Source organism: Gymnoscopelus braueri (assembly GCF_963280865.1).
Source record: "Gymnoscopelus braueri genome assembly, chromosome: 17".
Classification (NCBI taxonomy): Eukaryota; Metazoa; Chordata; class Actinopteri; order Myctophiformes; family Myctophidae; genus Gymnoscopelus; species Gymnoscopelus braueri.
The window spans coordinates 39,873,455-39,888,454 of NC_137617.1; the positions used below are offsets into that span (position 1 = coordinate 39,873,455).

Consider the following 15,000-nt stretch of genomic DNA (forward strand, 5'->3'; position numbering starts at 1 on the left):
TAACTTCATTTATACTATGTTAGTTCCATTGATCCAGAAGCCAGAACACAATCGATTGATTGATTGATTGATTGATTGATTGATTGATTGATTGATTGATCATTAAAATATACATGCTCTGATAATGCTCTTAAAAGTGGTCAGATTGGTGGGCCGCTGTGGCCCTGATCCAGAAAATGTTGAGAACCACAGCCCTAACCCATTTGCATCTCTGAGAGCGTTAACTCTCAGAGTTAAATTGAACAACTGAGGATTTTTTTTTTACTGTGCAGATTTACCACCTCCCAAAATCCCAATTAAAACCGCACTCTTTTTTTGATAGTCCACAAGGTCTGAAAATGACACACATACATTACTGAATGAAAGCTTTATTGAGACAGAACGCTACCGGGCCAATATGTAAATGTAATGGCCGTCCATGTTGATTCATTCCCCCTCTCTCTCTGTTTCTAAAGCATGTTGTCAAAATGTGGACCAGACTCTGGGCTCCCTTCCCAGATCTGGAGAAAACACCCTGGCTGGTTGTGTACCCCCCCCCCCCACCCATACCCAGGCTTCCACCACTACCAGTGGTGGACAGTAGCAAAGTACATTTGCTTGAGTATTGTACCTATAAGTGAAGTTTTTGAGTATCTGTACTTTACTTGAGTATCTGTATTTTTGGGATTACGTTTGACTTTCACTCCCACTGCATTTTGTTTGTTGGGCAAAAACCTCCATATCTGTATGTTGGTTCTTTTTGTAACTTAATGCCCTACTTCGTCATAGTAAACAAAAGGAGCAAAAATAGCCGATCTACGAGCTCAAAACGCGTCTGGAGCATGTGGATCGGCCATTTTTGGCAACAGTTTTGGACATTTGTGACTGAGTACAATGGTTTATGCCACAAGTGAGCATTTTTCAGATTATTAAAGTAGAGAATATAAGCTTTCATATGATGTATCATTCATTGAAATCGGAACATATTTGAAGAAGATGTGCTCATTTGAGAGATTTGAGATTTGAGATTTCCACTCGACAACAACAAAATGCTTTTTGGGGCGTTTTGTCAGTGTTGAAACCCCCTAAAATGACATACAATCACAGTCATCAATAAACAGAAATATTCAAACTCTGAGCTCAATGTCATGGCATCTCAGCAGTCCATTATCTTCATAATAAAGACAAAAATATTGCATAACCACATACTGTAAAGTGCTGTTCACGCTTTAAAGCGAATGTGCCTTTTTTTCTTCACATTTGCCACTTAAGATTGAACTCTGAGATGATTTAATAGTTCTAACAAAGGATTAGCCAAGCACTATGCAAATATGTGTATCTTTGCAGGGACTGAGTGTGCATAGTAGTCTCTTTATTGGGAGGAAAAAAACAGTGCTCAGCACTATTACTAAAACGATAACTACAAAGATAATAGTTTTAAAAATCGCTCTAGCTCAAGTGGGTGGCAGAGTTCATATCAAACCACAACTACAACAAAGACATCGGTGAACGATAACGTTATGGTTATCATTACAGTTACAGAGCTCGGGTGGGAACGGCCCCTTAAGATCAAAAATAGAAGACTGAAAAATATATGGCTAAAAAAAATACCACAGGAGCTGGACCCATCAAACGATTCGACATCACTTCTTCTTTATTCTGTCTGTAGAGAGAGGGAATCTAATATAGCTCTCTCTCTCTCTCTCTCTGTAAGAACCAAACGGTCCCTGTCCCGTCCTCTTTTCAAGGGATTCGCTACTTCAATACCCTGAGATCCTGATGAAAACAGTGCCGCTGGTAGCCCGCCGATTCAATGCCACGGGACACGGCTGAAGTTTCAGGGTATTGAAGTAGTGAATTCCTTGAAAAGAGGACAGGACAGGACAGTTTACTCTTACAGAGAGAGAGAGAGAGACATATTGGATTCACTCTCTACAGACTTGAGTTCCCTAAAGGATTAAATGAGGACTTCATGTTTTTTTCTTGTAATGTAAAAACAATACCTTCATGGGTCCAGCTCCTGTGCTATGTTTGAGACTTAAATCTTCCACTCTTATTTCGTATTTTCTAATATTATGTGGTTGTACTGTGTATATTATATGTATATTACGATGATGGTCTCACGAGCCCAGGAGAGACTGGAGAGAACTTAGATTTTGTGAAAGTTTAAGGAGCCCAGGAGCTCCTGGGCTTCATCCCCTCTCCCCTCTTGCGAATTTCCCTCTCAAGCAGAGCAGGGACTGTTGCCATCCCACCCAGCTCGGGCACCGTGAGGCCCACAGTGACGATGGCACAACTGAAATGTCATGGGATTGAGCTCAGTATTAGAATATTTATAATAGTGAGTTTGGCCGTAACTGAGAGGGTATAGAGGCTGCCTGGTGATCGGAAGGTCGCTGCCCGGTTCAAGCCTCGGCTCGCCTATCTACGTGCCAAAGTGTCCCTGACTCCCTGTGCAAGACACCTTAACCCCTAACTGCTCTCTCATCTGAGCAGCCATCTGCTGGGTAATCCAGAAAAGTGATTTGCCCTCCCCTGGGCCCAAGAGTTCAAAACGTTATTTCCTAATCTGAGTGGATCAGAAATGGTTGTGTGAAATACAAGTGGGCCCAGTACGGAGCCCTGGAGGACCCCGGTCAACTAAGTAGGGTTTAAGTTGTTAGATTGTTGTTTTGTGATGTTCCCTTTTTTGATTCTGCATGCTTAAGAATCTTCACTCGTTACTTAGGAATCTTAAGTCTTCCGAGTCCAGTGCACCAGTTCTTCACAGTACTTTTTCGGACACAAAATGGCATAATTCCCTTTGAATCCCATAATTTGTGTATCTCAAAAGTGGGGCTTTAACAGCTAATAGTCTGGTCTCCTAGATACTGTATGTTTGTACAGTATGTCTGTTTCACGAGTAGAAGTGCAGCTGCGTCAATGTTCCAGCTGAAAGTGAACTTTGACCGTCACAATTAAATACGATAATGATGATGACAGTGAGTTAAAATGAATATTATTATTACAGTCATCAACCACATTATCTTTATGAGTCATGATGAAATGTTGACGATTATGGATGGATGGATGAATCGACAGACATCTGCTTATATAGATATTTATATACCTAGTGAACCAACCAAGTCAGTTTGCTTGCGTGTGCAAACGGTATTTGTCCAGTCAAATAGATTCTGATGAATAACACTTGGGACGCAGGCCGGCGCAGACACAACCTTTTTAACCTGAGCCCCCCCCCCCCCCCCCCCCCACGCGTTGTGAGCTTGTAGATCGGCTTTTTTCAGCATGCAACCAAGTGTAAAATCAGGTATTACGGCGCCATCAAGGCACCGCCAAAATACATTTTAATCAGCTGTAGTTTTAGTCGACTAGCATCGTATGATATTTAGTCGACTAAAACTAGACAAAAACTAAAACATGTCAGATGACTAAAATATGACAAAAACTAATTTTATTCAAAAGACTGTGACTAAAACGAAATCAAAATTTGCTGTCAAAATCAACACTGTCCCCCACCACCCACCCACCAGGTCAGATGGCGGGCGACCACACCCAGCTGGAGTTCCACAACATAGAGACGGGCATCGTGACGGAGAAGCGCTTCATGCCGGCGGTGCCCTCCAACTTCATCGGCCACCTGCAAGGGCTGACGCTCAACGGCATGCCCTACATCGACCTGTGCAAGAACGGCGACATCGACTACTGCGAGCTCAACGCCGTCATCGGCTACAAGAGCATCGTGGCCGACCCGGTGACCTTCCGCTCGCGCTCCAGCTTCGTCACGCTGCCCACGCTGCAGGCCTACTACTCCATGCACCTGTTCCTGCAGTTCAAGACCACCTCGCCCGACGGCCTCGTCCTGTTCAACCGCGGGGACGGCAACGACTTCATCGTGGTGGAGCTGGTCAAAGGGTGAGCAGGGAAATGTTATATGATTTAGTTATATTATTTATTATGTGAATTTACTGTAATAGCGGTTGATTAAGCCAGTGGTTCTCAACCTGTGGGTCGGGGGTCCCCACATGATTTTGGGGGGGGTCCCCTGGTGACAGTGAAGTGACAATTTAAGGCCTTTTTAATACCTTAAAAAAAGGGGGGAAAAAGAAAAGAAAAAGACCACTACTGCATCAAAAGTAATCAACAAACTATACCAGTGGTTCTCAAACAGTGGTCCGGGGACCACCAGTGGTCCTTGAGGGCCACTGGTGGGGTCCCCAGTTAAAATATGATTATTTTGGGGCTGCCCAGTTCAAATATAATTATTTTGGGGGTCACCAGTTCAAATATAATTATTTTGGGGGTCCCCAGTTCAAATATGATTATTTTGAGGGTCGCCAGTTCAAATATGATTATTTTGGGGGGTCGTGGCCTGAAAAGGTTGAGAACCACTGGATTAAGCAGTGAACCTGGCAATATACTACTGTATGTCGAATATGCACATGTGCGAGGGATATGTATTATCTCTGTGTACTCTGCGTACTTTCACTGTAATTGTCGATTAATATTCAAGATACAGATAAAAAATTCTAGATTTACATTGTTACATCCCATACACAGTTATACAAGAGTCAAATTATTTGGTTTTGGCTTCTCATGACACATGACAAAATAGCAAAAATAGCGATGCAATCACGATAATCAATAAATCAGCTTTATTTGTTTAGACTCAGGGATCATTAAAGTAGTAATTCACCCCAAAAAGTACTTATGTTCTATTAATTACACACCCCATGAAGTCTTGAATTCATGGAGATTCTTTAGTTTTTGTCGCATTTCCGAGCCAAAAATTTGATGACCACCGGAGTCTCCGGTAGACCGACCAGAAGGTCATCGAATTATAGGCTCATGAATGCGACAAAAACAAAAGAAATCTCCTAGAATTCAAGGCTTCATGGGGTGTGTAATTGATAGAAAATAAGTCCTTTTACTACTCCTTTAAAAACATGCACCATAAACTCAATACATCAAAATACGTAGACAAACACACACACACACACACACACACACACACACACACACACACACACGCACACACACACACACACACACACACACACACACACACACACACACACACACACACACACACACACACACACACACACACACTATCCCAATAAAATACCAAAGGTTACAAGAGGCAGACATACCAGTGTTTCAATGCAATGTGTAGATTGGTATCTTGTAACACTGAGGCTATGGTTTGACACAGTCACAATGACAGAATTCTGAGTAAATAATAATATTAGTACAATAACAATTGTATTATTATTATACCATAGTTCTCAATGTACAGAAAATACTTCATAACACTCATATCAGGATGTGGATCGTTAAAAGAAACTGTTGGTAAAATAACAACATCGGAAAATGAATCAAACCGATTGCTCTGTTATCAGAGCAGGAAATCAACAGGGGAAAAAAAGTGTATTTTTAAACAGTTTTTTGTTATCGTTATTTTGGTCATTTTTATGATAGCCTGAGAGAAGAGAAAAACAACCTGAGATAAACCACAAGGTCACAGTATATACACAGTGTTGTCAGTCATTTAACCCATTAAGACCTGAGGCCTATTCTACAAATGTCTTCTAAATCAGTAGTTCTTATTGTGCCAATTTTGTGTGCAATATGTTATTGCACTTATACTATGTGAGTTGTGTAGAAAGTGCAGTTTTACTTTCAAGTAGTAAAGGATACGTTAAATAAAGTGCAGGATTGATTATGAATGGTCGCAAGCAGTGGTGTAAAGTAACTAAGTACATTTACTTAAGTACTGTACTTAAGTACAATTTTGAGGTATTTTTTACTTTAGTGGAGTATTTCCAATTTTCAAGACTTTTACTTCTACTCCGCTACATCTCAGAGGAAAATATTGTACTTTTACTCCACTACAATCATTTGAATACTTTTGTACTAAAAGTAAATTTTGAATTCCGGACTTTTACTTTTAACAGAGTATTTTTTACATTGCAGAATTGATACTTTTACTTAAGTAAAACATTTCAGTACTTTTTCCACCACTGGTCGCAAGTTTGGTTATCAAGTAACATCCCCTCTCTCTCTCTCTCTCTCTCTCTCTCTCTCTCTCTCTCTCTCTCTCTCTCTCTCTCTCTCTCTCTCTCTCTCTCTCGCTCTGTCCATCGTCCCTGTGCTCCTCTTTGTCGTGCGGCCCACCCATAGCTACCTCCACTACATCTCTGACCTGGGGAACGGAGCCCACCTGATCAAAGGCAACTCCAACATGCCGCTCAACGACAACCACTGGCACAACGTGCTCATCTCCCGGGACACCAACAACCTCCACACCGTCAAGATCGACACCAAGGTCACCACGCAGACCACCATGGGAGCCAAGAACCTCGACCTCAAGGGTACGCACACACACACACACACACACACACACACACACACACACACACACACACACACACACACACACACACACACACACACACACACACACACATACTCACACACACGGACAGGAACGGACAGGAGCGGGTGTACGGACATAGAGTACACTCATGAAGACCGACAGATGTCCGGGCAAACTGACATGAACAAATTCAACTTGACAACTCAATCACACATGGGACTGTCGAGCGTGCTGTGCACACGCAAGCGCACACACACACACACACACACACACACACACACACACACACACACACACACACACACACACACACACACACACACACACACACACATAAACACAGACAGAAACGGACAGTAACGATTGTACGGACATACACACACGAGAAGACCGACGAAGATGTCTGAGCAAACTGACATGCACAAATTCAACTTGACAACCCAATCACACATGGGACTGACACACACACACACATGTTTGTGTTCATACACACACACACACACACACACACACACACACACGTTTGTGAGGACATCAACATTCTTGGTAGACTTTATAAATGCGATTTCTAACTCTTTTTTTGGGGCGAACATTTTTAAGCCTAACCCTATACTGTACTTAAAATAGCAGATCTTACAATTCACCGTTTTCGGTGCACAAAACTGGCACAGCTACATAAGTATAGTAATACAATCACGCACACGCACACACACACACACACACACACACACACACACACACACACACACACACACACACACACACACACACACACATACACATACACATACACGCACACACAAGCGCGCGCTATTGCTGTTGTCAAGTACAATTATTTTACTTGACGTGATGCAGCGTTGACCTATATGGGTGAATAAAGGTTCCGGATTGGTTGTGCCCGTCCGCCACTCAAACTCTGGTGCCGTGCGTGCCGCCCTCTCTCTCTCATAGGTGACCTGTACGTGGGGGGCGTGTCCAAAGAGATGTACCGGGACCTGCCCAAGCTGGTCCACTCCCGCGAGGGCTTCCAGGGCTGCCTAGCCACGGTGGACCTGAACGGCCGACTCCCAGACCTGCTGGCCGACGCCCTGGCCACCACGGGACAAGTGGAGAGAGGCTGTGAAGGTGAGAAGACCCAGCTCCTCCACATTCAATCTGAAAAAATAAAAATAAAACTAGAGATGTATCAATACCAATTTTTTCCTTCCCGATACCGATTCCGATAACTTGCGTATCGGTCGATACTGAGTACCGATCCGATACCAATGTGTGATTCAAATTTTTTTTCTAGGATTGTGGATCTCAAAGTGGGGTCCAGGGACTCTCAGGGTTCCTTGGGGGGGGGTTCCAAGTGGACCCTTACAGGTCTGTAACTCTGAGAGTGTACAAATGGAACCAAATGGAACTCTGAGAGTGTACAAATGGAACTCTGAGAGTGTACAAATGGAACCAAATGGACCCTTATGGGTCCATTTGGTTCCATTTGTACACACTCAGAGTTATGGGGGTGCTTGAAATTAAAAGATTTAAGAACCACTCATCTGGAATAAATAAGAAAAAGAAAAAGAAAAAAAAACAGTGCAACATCAACCGCAGCACTTAAAATACAAAATAATTGATTACTATAAATGACATATCATCACATGATAAATTATGTGGTATCGGATTGGCATAGACTGCCATATACTCACCAATACCAAACATTTTAGGCATTATCGGCAGCTTTTCCGATACTAGTATCGGTATCGGAACAAAAAAAAAAAAAAACACAAAAGAAAAAGAAGCTGGCCTGATCCCTGTTCACCGCTGCTGACCACGACTGGTTTCAATCATTTGGATTCCAATAGAAGTCCAGCATGTCTTCTATTGGAAGCATGTCACGCACCGAAAATAAGCTAGATCTAGAAGATCTACAAGCTTGCAGATTGGTCAAACTTGAATCGGTCAAACTAGTAACAGAATACATGTTCTGGAGCATCTTCAATAAAAACCCTGATGGTCTGAGATATAAAAATTAAAAAAAGCAAAGGTTAACACATTACCTGCCAAAAAACGGACATGTCCGTCTTTTAAAATACACCCGTTTACCGCCAAAGACGGACATGTCGTTTTTTTTCTTTTTTTAAAAACTTTTTTTTTCTTTTTTTTATTCCACACAGAACCAGAGATATCACTATCCAAAGATTTACTGCTCCATTCACTCCCTGGTTAACTTACTACTTAAAAATCCTGTATCTCGGCTCCTGTGTACTTTTTTTTTTTTACCATGTATTTTTTGGTGAAACATGCTTTTTTCAAATGGCTGCAATTATGGAACGGATTACCGCCATCGGATTATTTTTTTTCCACGATTCTACAAGACTCATGTGTGTGTAATGAGGGGATCACCGTGAGGATGGTGATCACAGAGAATATTTTGTGACTACTTAAACATTTTTTTAAAAATGTTAAAAAATTATAAAAAAAATGCTGGCACTGGGTGGGAATACAAAAAAAAAACTCTGGCAGGGAATGTGTTAAAGCCTCAATCTGCAATTTCAAGAACATAAATGGGTTTATTATGCTGATTATTTAGGATAGTGTTGGGTGCTCAAAATCCAGATCAGGACTTGGCCTAACAAAACATTTAAGTCATGAGATTTAATTTTGCTTTAATCCATGTGCATATGTGATGCTGATCTCTTTTTTGTTTGGCAATTGTTTGTGGCATTTCGTTTTTCTTTTAACTCATTCTATCTGTTCCTATTAGGCTAACCTTCTAACCCAGCTTTAGATGTTTGAATTTTATACTCTCGCTTCTCATTTTCTCTTTTATCTTTCTGCACAGTGTTTTCTCTCTCTCTCTCTCTCTCTCTCTCTCTCTCTCTCTCTCTCTCTTTTATCGTGCTCTCTGCAGCGCTCTCCCTCTCTCTGCCTCTTGTTTTCAGTTGAAGTCACCAGCATCTGTGTGTGTTTGTGTGTGTGTTTTTGACTAACCATCTAACTTTATTTGCTTGCTTTGCTTTTTTTCGTTGAGGGCCAACAAAAGTTGCATTGATGAAAGCTGACTTGCAAGGTAGATCGCTTTGTGTGTGTGTAAGTTGCACACGTGTGAGAGCGGGAAACGTGTATGCATTTGCGAGTGTGTCTGCGTGTGCGCGCGTGCGCGTGTGTGTGTGTGTGTGTGTGTGTGCGTGCGTGTGCACAACCTCCCAGTGGTGCCCAATGTTGTGTGGATCCCCTGCGATCCAAGAGTCAAAGGTCACGGGGTCAGAAGTGTCCCCTCCTGGCTGCCGTAGTGACGTCATCACAGTAGTGACATCACCGCTGCTTGACTTGAGCCTGACCGCACCTTCCCACCACCTGGGTTGTCTAGCAGCATGCTCGCTAACCCCTCCCCCACTGACTGCTCCCATAATAACCTTGGTGGTATTTCAATGCTCTATCTGTCCTATATGTCAAACGGTACCCAGAAGAGTGAGCGCCAAGGAAGAGCGGGCATCTCGATGATAAATTACCCGTTATTTTTCAAAATGTTAAAAAATATATATATTTTGAAAATGTTCTTAACTCTTTGATTGCCAGAGTATTTTCATAATGTACTCACCCAGTGCCAGCGATTTTCTTGTTTTATAACCTTTTCAACCGGTCACAAAATTGTTATATCCATTTAAATCGTTTGTCTGGCTATGTTTATAAACACACACGACAGATCGACCAGCAGAGATCAGCAGAGAGCGGAGATCGACCTCTGCGCTCTCTCTCTCGACCCCCCCAAAACAGGGTCCAAACATCCAAACGTCATATCCGGCTGCGTATTTCCGCCGCTCTTACGCAGGCCAGCTTAGCTTAGCTTAGCTTAGCTTATGATCAGGTTTCAGATCGTTGGTATACACAACGACGATAACTGTTCGTCATCCAGATTAAAGAAAATAGAACCAGAGCTCTCCGTCCGTTTTTTATACCGTGTGAAAAAACGTGTTTTTCCCTATTTTGGCCTAAAAATCTAATTTTTAAGCTAAAACCGAGAACCGGAATCGGACGGTGGGTGGACATCACAAACGTAACAGGTGTACCATTGCTCCGCCCCCTCTGTGTTCCTATTGGCTGGGCTTTAAACAGCCATAACTCCAGTTCCCAGCATGCTAAACGCCCAAAACGTACAGTTTTAGGTGCACTTGGACGGCCAATACGGACAGGCTGTAATTGATTAAGCCCCGCCCCCTCTATGTTCCTATTGGCTGGGGTTTAAACAGCCAAAACTCCAGTTCCCAGTATGCTAAATGCCTCAAAAGTGGTAGGTGGTCTTATGGGACGGGCTGTAATTGCTGAAGCTGCAAGTGCATAGCTGCTCGGCAGCAGTGTTATAGCAGTGTTTAACACTTCAAATGGCCATACTTCGGTGACCATTGCTCTTATCAGTGCAACAAAATCTAGGTTTTTTTTTTACATTTTGGGAATTGGGATTTAACATCGAGGTGCCCACTTTTCCTAGGTGCCCACTCTTCCTGTATCCTGTCAAGACTACTGAGGATAGAGTATTGAGATGAGGGCCAAGTCTTTCAAACGTAACTCTCACCTCTTTGTTGACCTCTTATGTTTAATCCTTTTTTCCTTGATCCACAAATCCAGTCCTACTGCCTGCATGCGCACCACATGGTTAGCACGCCTCCCCCAGTGACACACAACACCTTCCCAATCCAGTCTACCCCAGGACAACGTTGCATTTTATACTGGTGTTTGTGATAGTAAGGAATGGGAGGCTTAACCGCTTTCAACCTGGTGTTCCTAAATAGGCATATCACTTTTTTCCAAAAAGGTCAAGAGATCTATACAAACAGAAATTCAAAAATTGTTAAAATAGCCGATCGTCAAACTCACAAGGTGTTGCATTGCGACACAGTTTCAGCTTGCAGATCGGCTTTTTTAGCTACTTTTCCCTGGCAGTGTAAAAGAGGGCTTAAGCAGTTAAAACTGCCAATAATGATTGTACACCCAACTTGTATCAGTCATCTGACAGCTTGCAATACATCTCTACTAACACTACTAATGACTACTAACATCATGGCAGCAGAGTAGCCTTTATTCTCCCGGCAACACTCATGATGCCAAAGCCAAACCTGCAGCTGTGAACATGACCACGTTATACTAATAGTGTAGTACGCTGTTTCTCAATGTCAGGTCCGGGGTCCAAATGGACCCTTACGGGTGTGTAACTCTGAGAGCATACAAATGGAACCAAACGGACATTCTGACACTAAAGTGGCTTGTTTTCAGAGAGACAAAATCAGGAGAACATCCACTTTGTTATCGAACCTTTCTTTGTTCCAGCAACGCACTCTCTCGAGATCTAGAGCACCGATAAACATATAGGACGATGGCGAGATCTGCCGCCAGACGGCGCCCACTATAGGAGACCATTTTGTGTGCCGTTTCGCCCCCTAGTGGTGAAGCGTGGGTTGGGCTATCTCCCTAAATTAAGCATCTTTGGGTGTTTCCTAACTCTCTGCACCACCTCCTCCTCCACCTCCTCCTCCTCTCCAGGTCCCAGCACCACCTGTCAGGAAGACTCCTGCTCCAATCAGGGAGTGTGCTTGCAGCAGTGGGAGGGCTTTAGCTGTGACTGCAGTATGACCTCGTACGCCGGGCCGCTGTGCAACGATGGTGAGTCCACAGACTTCCTGTTTCCTGTCCATTCCTGAGTGATGATATGATTTTTGATCTCTTCTTCGTGTCTCGGCATATCGCCATTTATGTCTCGGCATGTGCGTGTGTGTGTATTTTGATGTATTGTGTTTATAGTGTATGTTTTTAAAGGAGTAGTTCACCCAAGAAATTACTCAAATTACTCTATCAATTACACATGAAGCCTTGAATTAGTGGAGATTTTTTGTTTTTTGTCGCATTCCTGAGCCTACGTTTGCTGTCCAGAATGTCCCTAAATTTGTCCCGGACCTCTAGGCCGGGCACCTAGACTCATAACCCTGACAGCGCACCGCGGGTTTGAGTCTCGTTCCTGGCGGTCTTTGCTGCATGACTCTCCCCATTTCTCTCCCCCTGTTTCCTGTCCATCTCTACTATGAAACTATAAATAAAGACCAAAAAATATCTTTAAAAAAAAAGAAGGGAAAAAAAAAGAATCTCCCTAAATTAAATAAATATGCAACATTATTACATGGATGTTTTCTAAACATTCATATATATATTTTTTGTATCGTATTTAGTGTTAACTATGTAGAAAGGCAGTTCGTATAAACCTTTTTACATCATCATCCGGCATCGAAATCACAGCTCTGTTGCATGCATTTAATCCCAGCCACCACCTGAGGGCAGTGTCAACTGTTGAACACTAACTAGGACTCTACTCTCACTGTCTGTTACTTATACCCCAGAAGTCTACTTTCACTCTGTGCCCCATAAATTAACAAGGAGAGGAACACTCGTCCTCTTCTGGCTTTAGGCTTTATCCCCAGGCCTCTCTCGCCTGCCTAGCAATGAAAGATATCCCATGCATATGTAGTGTTTTTTTTTACAAAAAAGCCACCTACGGTACTGCCTGCTGGAATTATAAGAAAAAAATGCAAATTCTGTCCTCCTTTTATTCTCTGGGAGGCAAAGAGAACTTAATTCTTTTTTTCTTCTACAATACACCTTTTCAAAAGCTTTTGGGAAAGAGGTGTCAGAAGTGTTCTCTGCAGTGTTCTGTACTAAGCTTGTAATGTAGCTCACTTTACTCCGCCTTTAATACCAAGAACTAATGTGTCTAAGAGGACGGTAACGTATAGAGCAGGAACACTTTGGAATGGGCTCCCGCCACATATAATAAGGATATAGACAATAAATCAAGCTTCACAAAGAAATTGAAGGAAGCCGTGATTAGTCAAATAGTTAGGTTTAGTTAGCTTGTTTAACGTTTGAACTATGAGTAATTGGATATACAATATTTTGGTTTGTAATTTCTTGATTTGTAAACTAAAAAGTAATACTATGTAATCATTTATAGAATTTGTGAAGATCGAAATCTTCAATCATTTTTGTTTTGTTTTGTTTTAAATATGTAATGGTAGAATGCCATTGTATTAAGTTTTAATTGGATTGTGAAGTGTGAATGTTTGGACCCCAGGAAGAGTGGTCTTCACCGTAATAAACAATAAACAATGAACAATGAACACACTGCGTATAGCAGCGGTTCTCAAAGGGGGGTCCGGGGACCCCCGTGGGGGTCGTTGAGGGGGTTCCAGGAGGTCCCCAGGCCCAGCAAAATATATGGAACTGTTTAACCACTTTAACCCTATTTTTATAATAAGGATATTTGAAAATAGCCGACACAACTCGTCGGCAGATTGGCTATTTTCAAAGCATTTTGGAACACAAATCTTCTTTTATGGGGGCCCCTGCCACAAAATATTTTCAGATGGGGGTCTCCGGCCCAGTACATATCAATTTGGGGGTCCCTGACATAAAAATGTTACAGAACCACATGACGTATATTGTAGCACACAGGCACCTAAACATTTTCCATGTGTGTGTGTGAACCAGCTGGGACGACGTATATCTTCGGCCGTGACGGAGGGGTGGTGGTGTACACGTGGCCCCCCAACGAGCGGCCCAGCACCAGAGCGGACCGCCTGGCCCTGGGCTTCAGCACGCACCAGAAACACGCCGTCCTGCTCCGGGTGGACAGCGCCTCTGGCCTGGGGGACTACCTCCAACTGCAAATAGTGAGTCACACACACACACACACGCACACGCACACACACACACACACACACACACACACACACACACACACACACACACACACACACACACACACACACACACACACACACCCTGTCTCCTGTCTCCTGACTTAAAAAGGCAAGAAAAGCCGGGGAAAAAAATATCATAATTGCTACTAAAGTTACTTATGAATAATCATTATCCTTGGTTGAACTTTGTTTAGCTGCATAAATACTGACATCACATCCTTTCCCCGTTCTCAGGACAAGGGCAACATTCGAGTCGTGTTTAACGTCGGCACCGACGACATCAACATCGAGGAGAGCTCCAAGTTCGTCAACGACGGCAATTACCACATAGTTCGGTTCACCCGCAGCGGAGGCAACGCCACCCTGCAGCTGGACGACCTGCCAGTCATCGAGCGCTACCCGTCAGGTAGGCCCTGCCCCGTCCACATCCACCCGTTCCCACCAATCACAGCACTGCCCTGCTGGGGGGTGGAGCCAATCCACTTCTGGCTTTCAAAAAACCCAGCCTAAGTTTTTTGGGTTGATGATGAGATGGGAGCCTTTGTTTCTGTTATATCCATGTTGATATTCACACACTGTGGTTTTTAAAGCTTTGTTTTTTATTTCATGTAGTCTTCCTGTAGCCTGGTAAACCCTCCCTCCGGAAATCTCAATTCCATTTCATTTCAGGAGTGAGTCTGGCATGATCCGCCTTTCTGCAATATTGGCTCTGTATGCCAAACGGCCGGGCCTATCAGCGTCGTCGCTCATTGTTCTGTGATTGACAGCTTACGTTGGCCAATCAGGTGGCGAGTTCGAGTGAGCCCAAAACACGAACGGCAGCCATCTTTTTCTTGTGCGGCCAATTCTCCGCTATTTTTTTACTTCAAAAAGCTCTCTAACTTCTATTTTGAGGCACGGAATTTACTTATAAGA

At 43.1% G+C, this 15,000-nt stretch overlaps 1 protein-coding gene across 1 annotated transcript in view; it reads left to right on the forward strand.

Annotated features, from left to right (window-relative positions):
• nrxn1a (neurexin 1a) overlaps nt 1-15,000 on the forward strand; it is a gene marked incomplete at its 5' end in the record, with an annotated part of 118,744 nt that overhangs the window by 74,138 nt on the left and 29,606 nt on the right. Inside the window, 6 exons of the mRNA XM_080454429.1 lie at nt 3,510-3,891; nt 6,160-6,350; nt 7,307-7,480; nt 11,879-11,998; nt 13,874-14,055; nt 14,320-14,491. Of these exons, the coding sequence (XP_080310555.1) occupies nt 3,510-3,891; nt 6,160-6,350; nt 7,307-7,480; nt 11,879-11,998; nt 13,874-14,055; nt 14,320-14,491 (1,221 nt within the window). The remainder of the gene's footprint in view (nt 1-3,509; nt 3,892-6,159; nt 6,351-7,306; nt 7,481-11,878; nt 11,999-13,873; nt 14,056-14,319; nt 14,492-15,000) is intronic.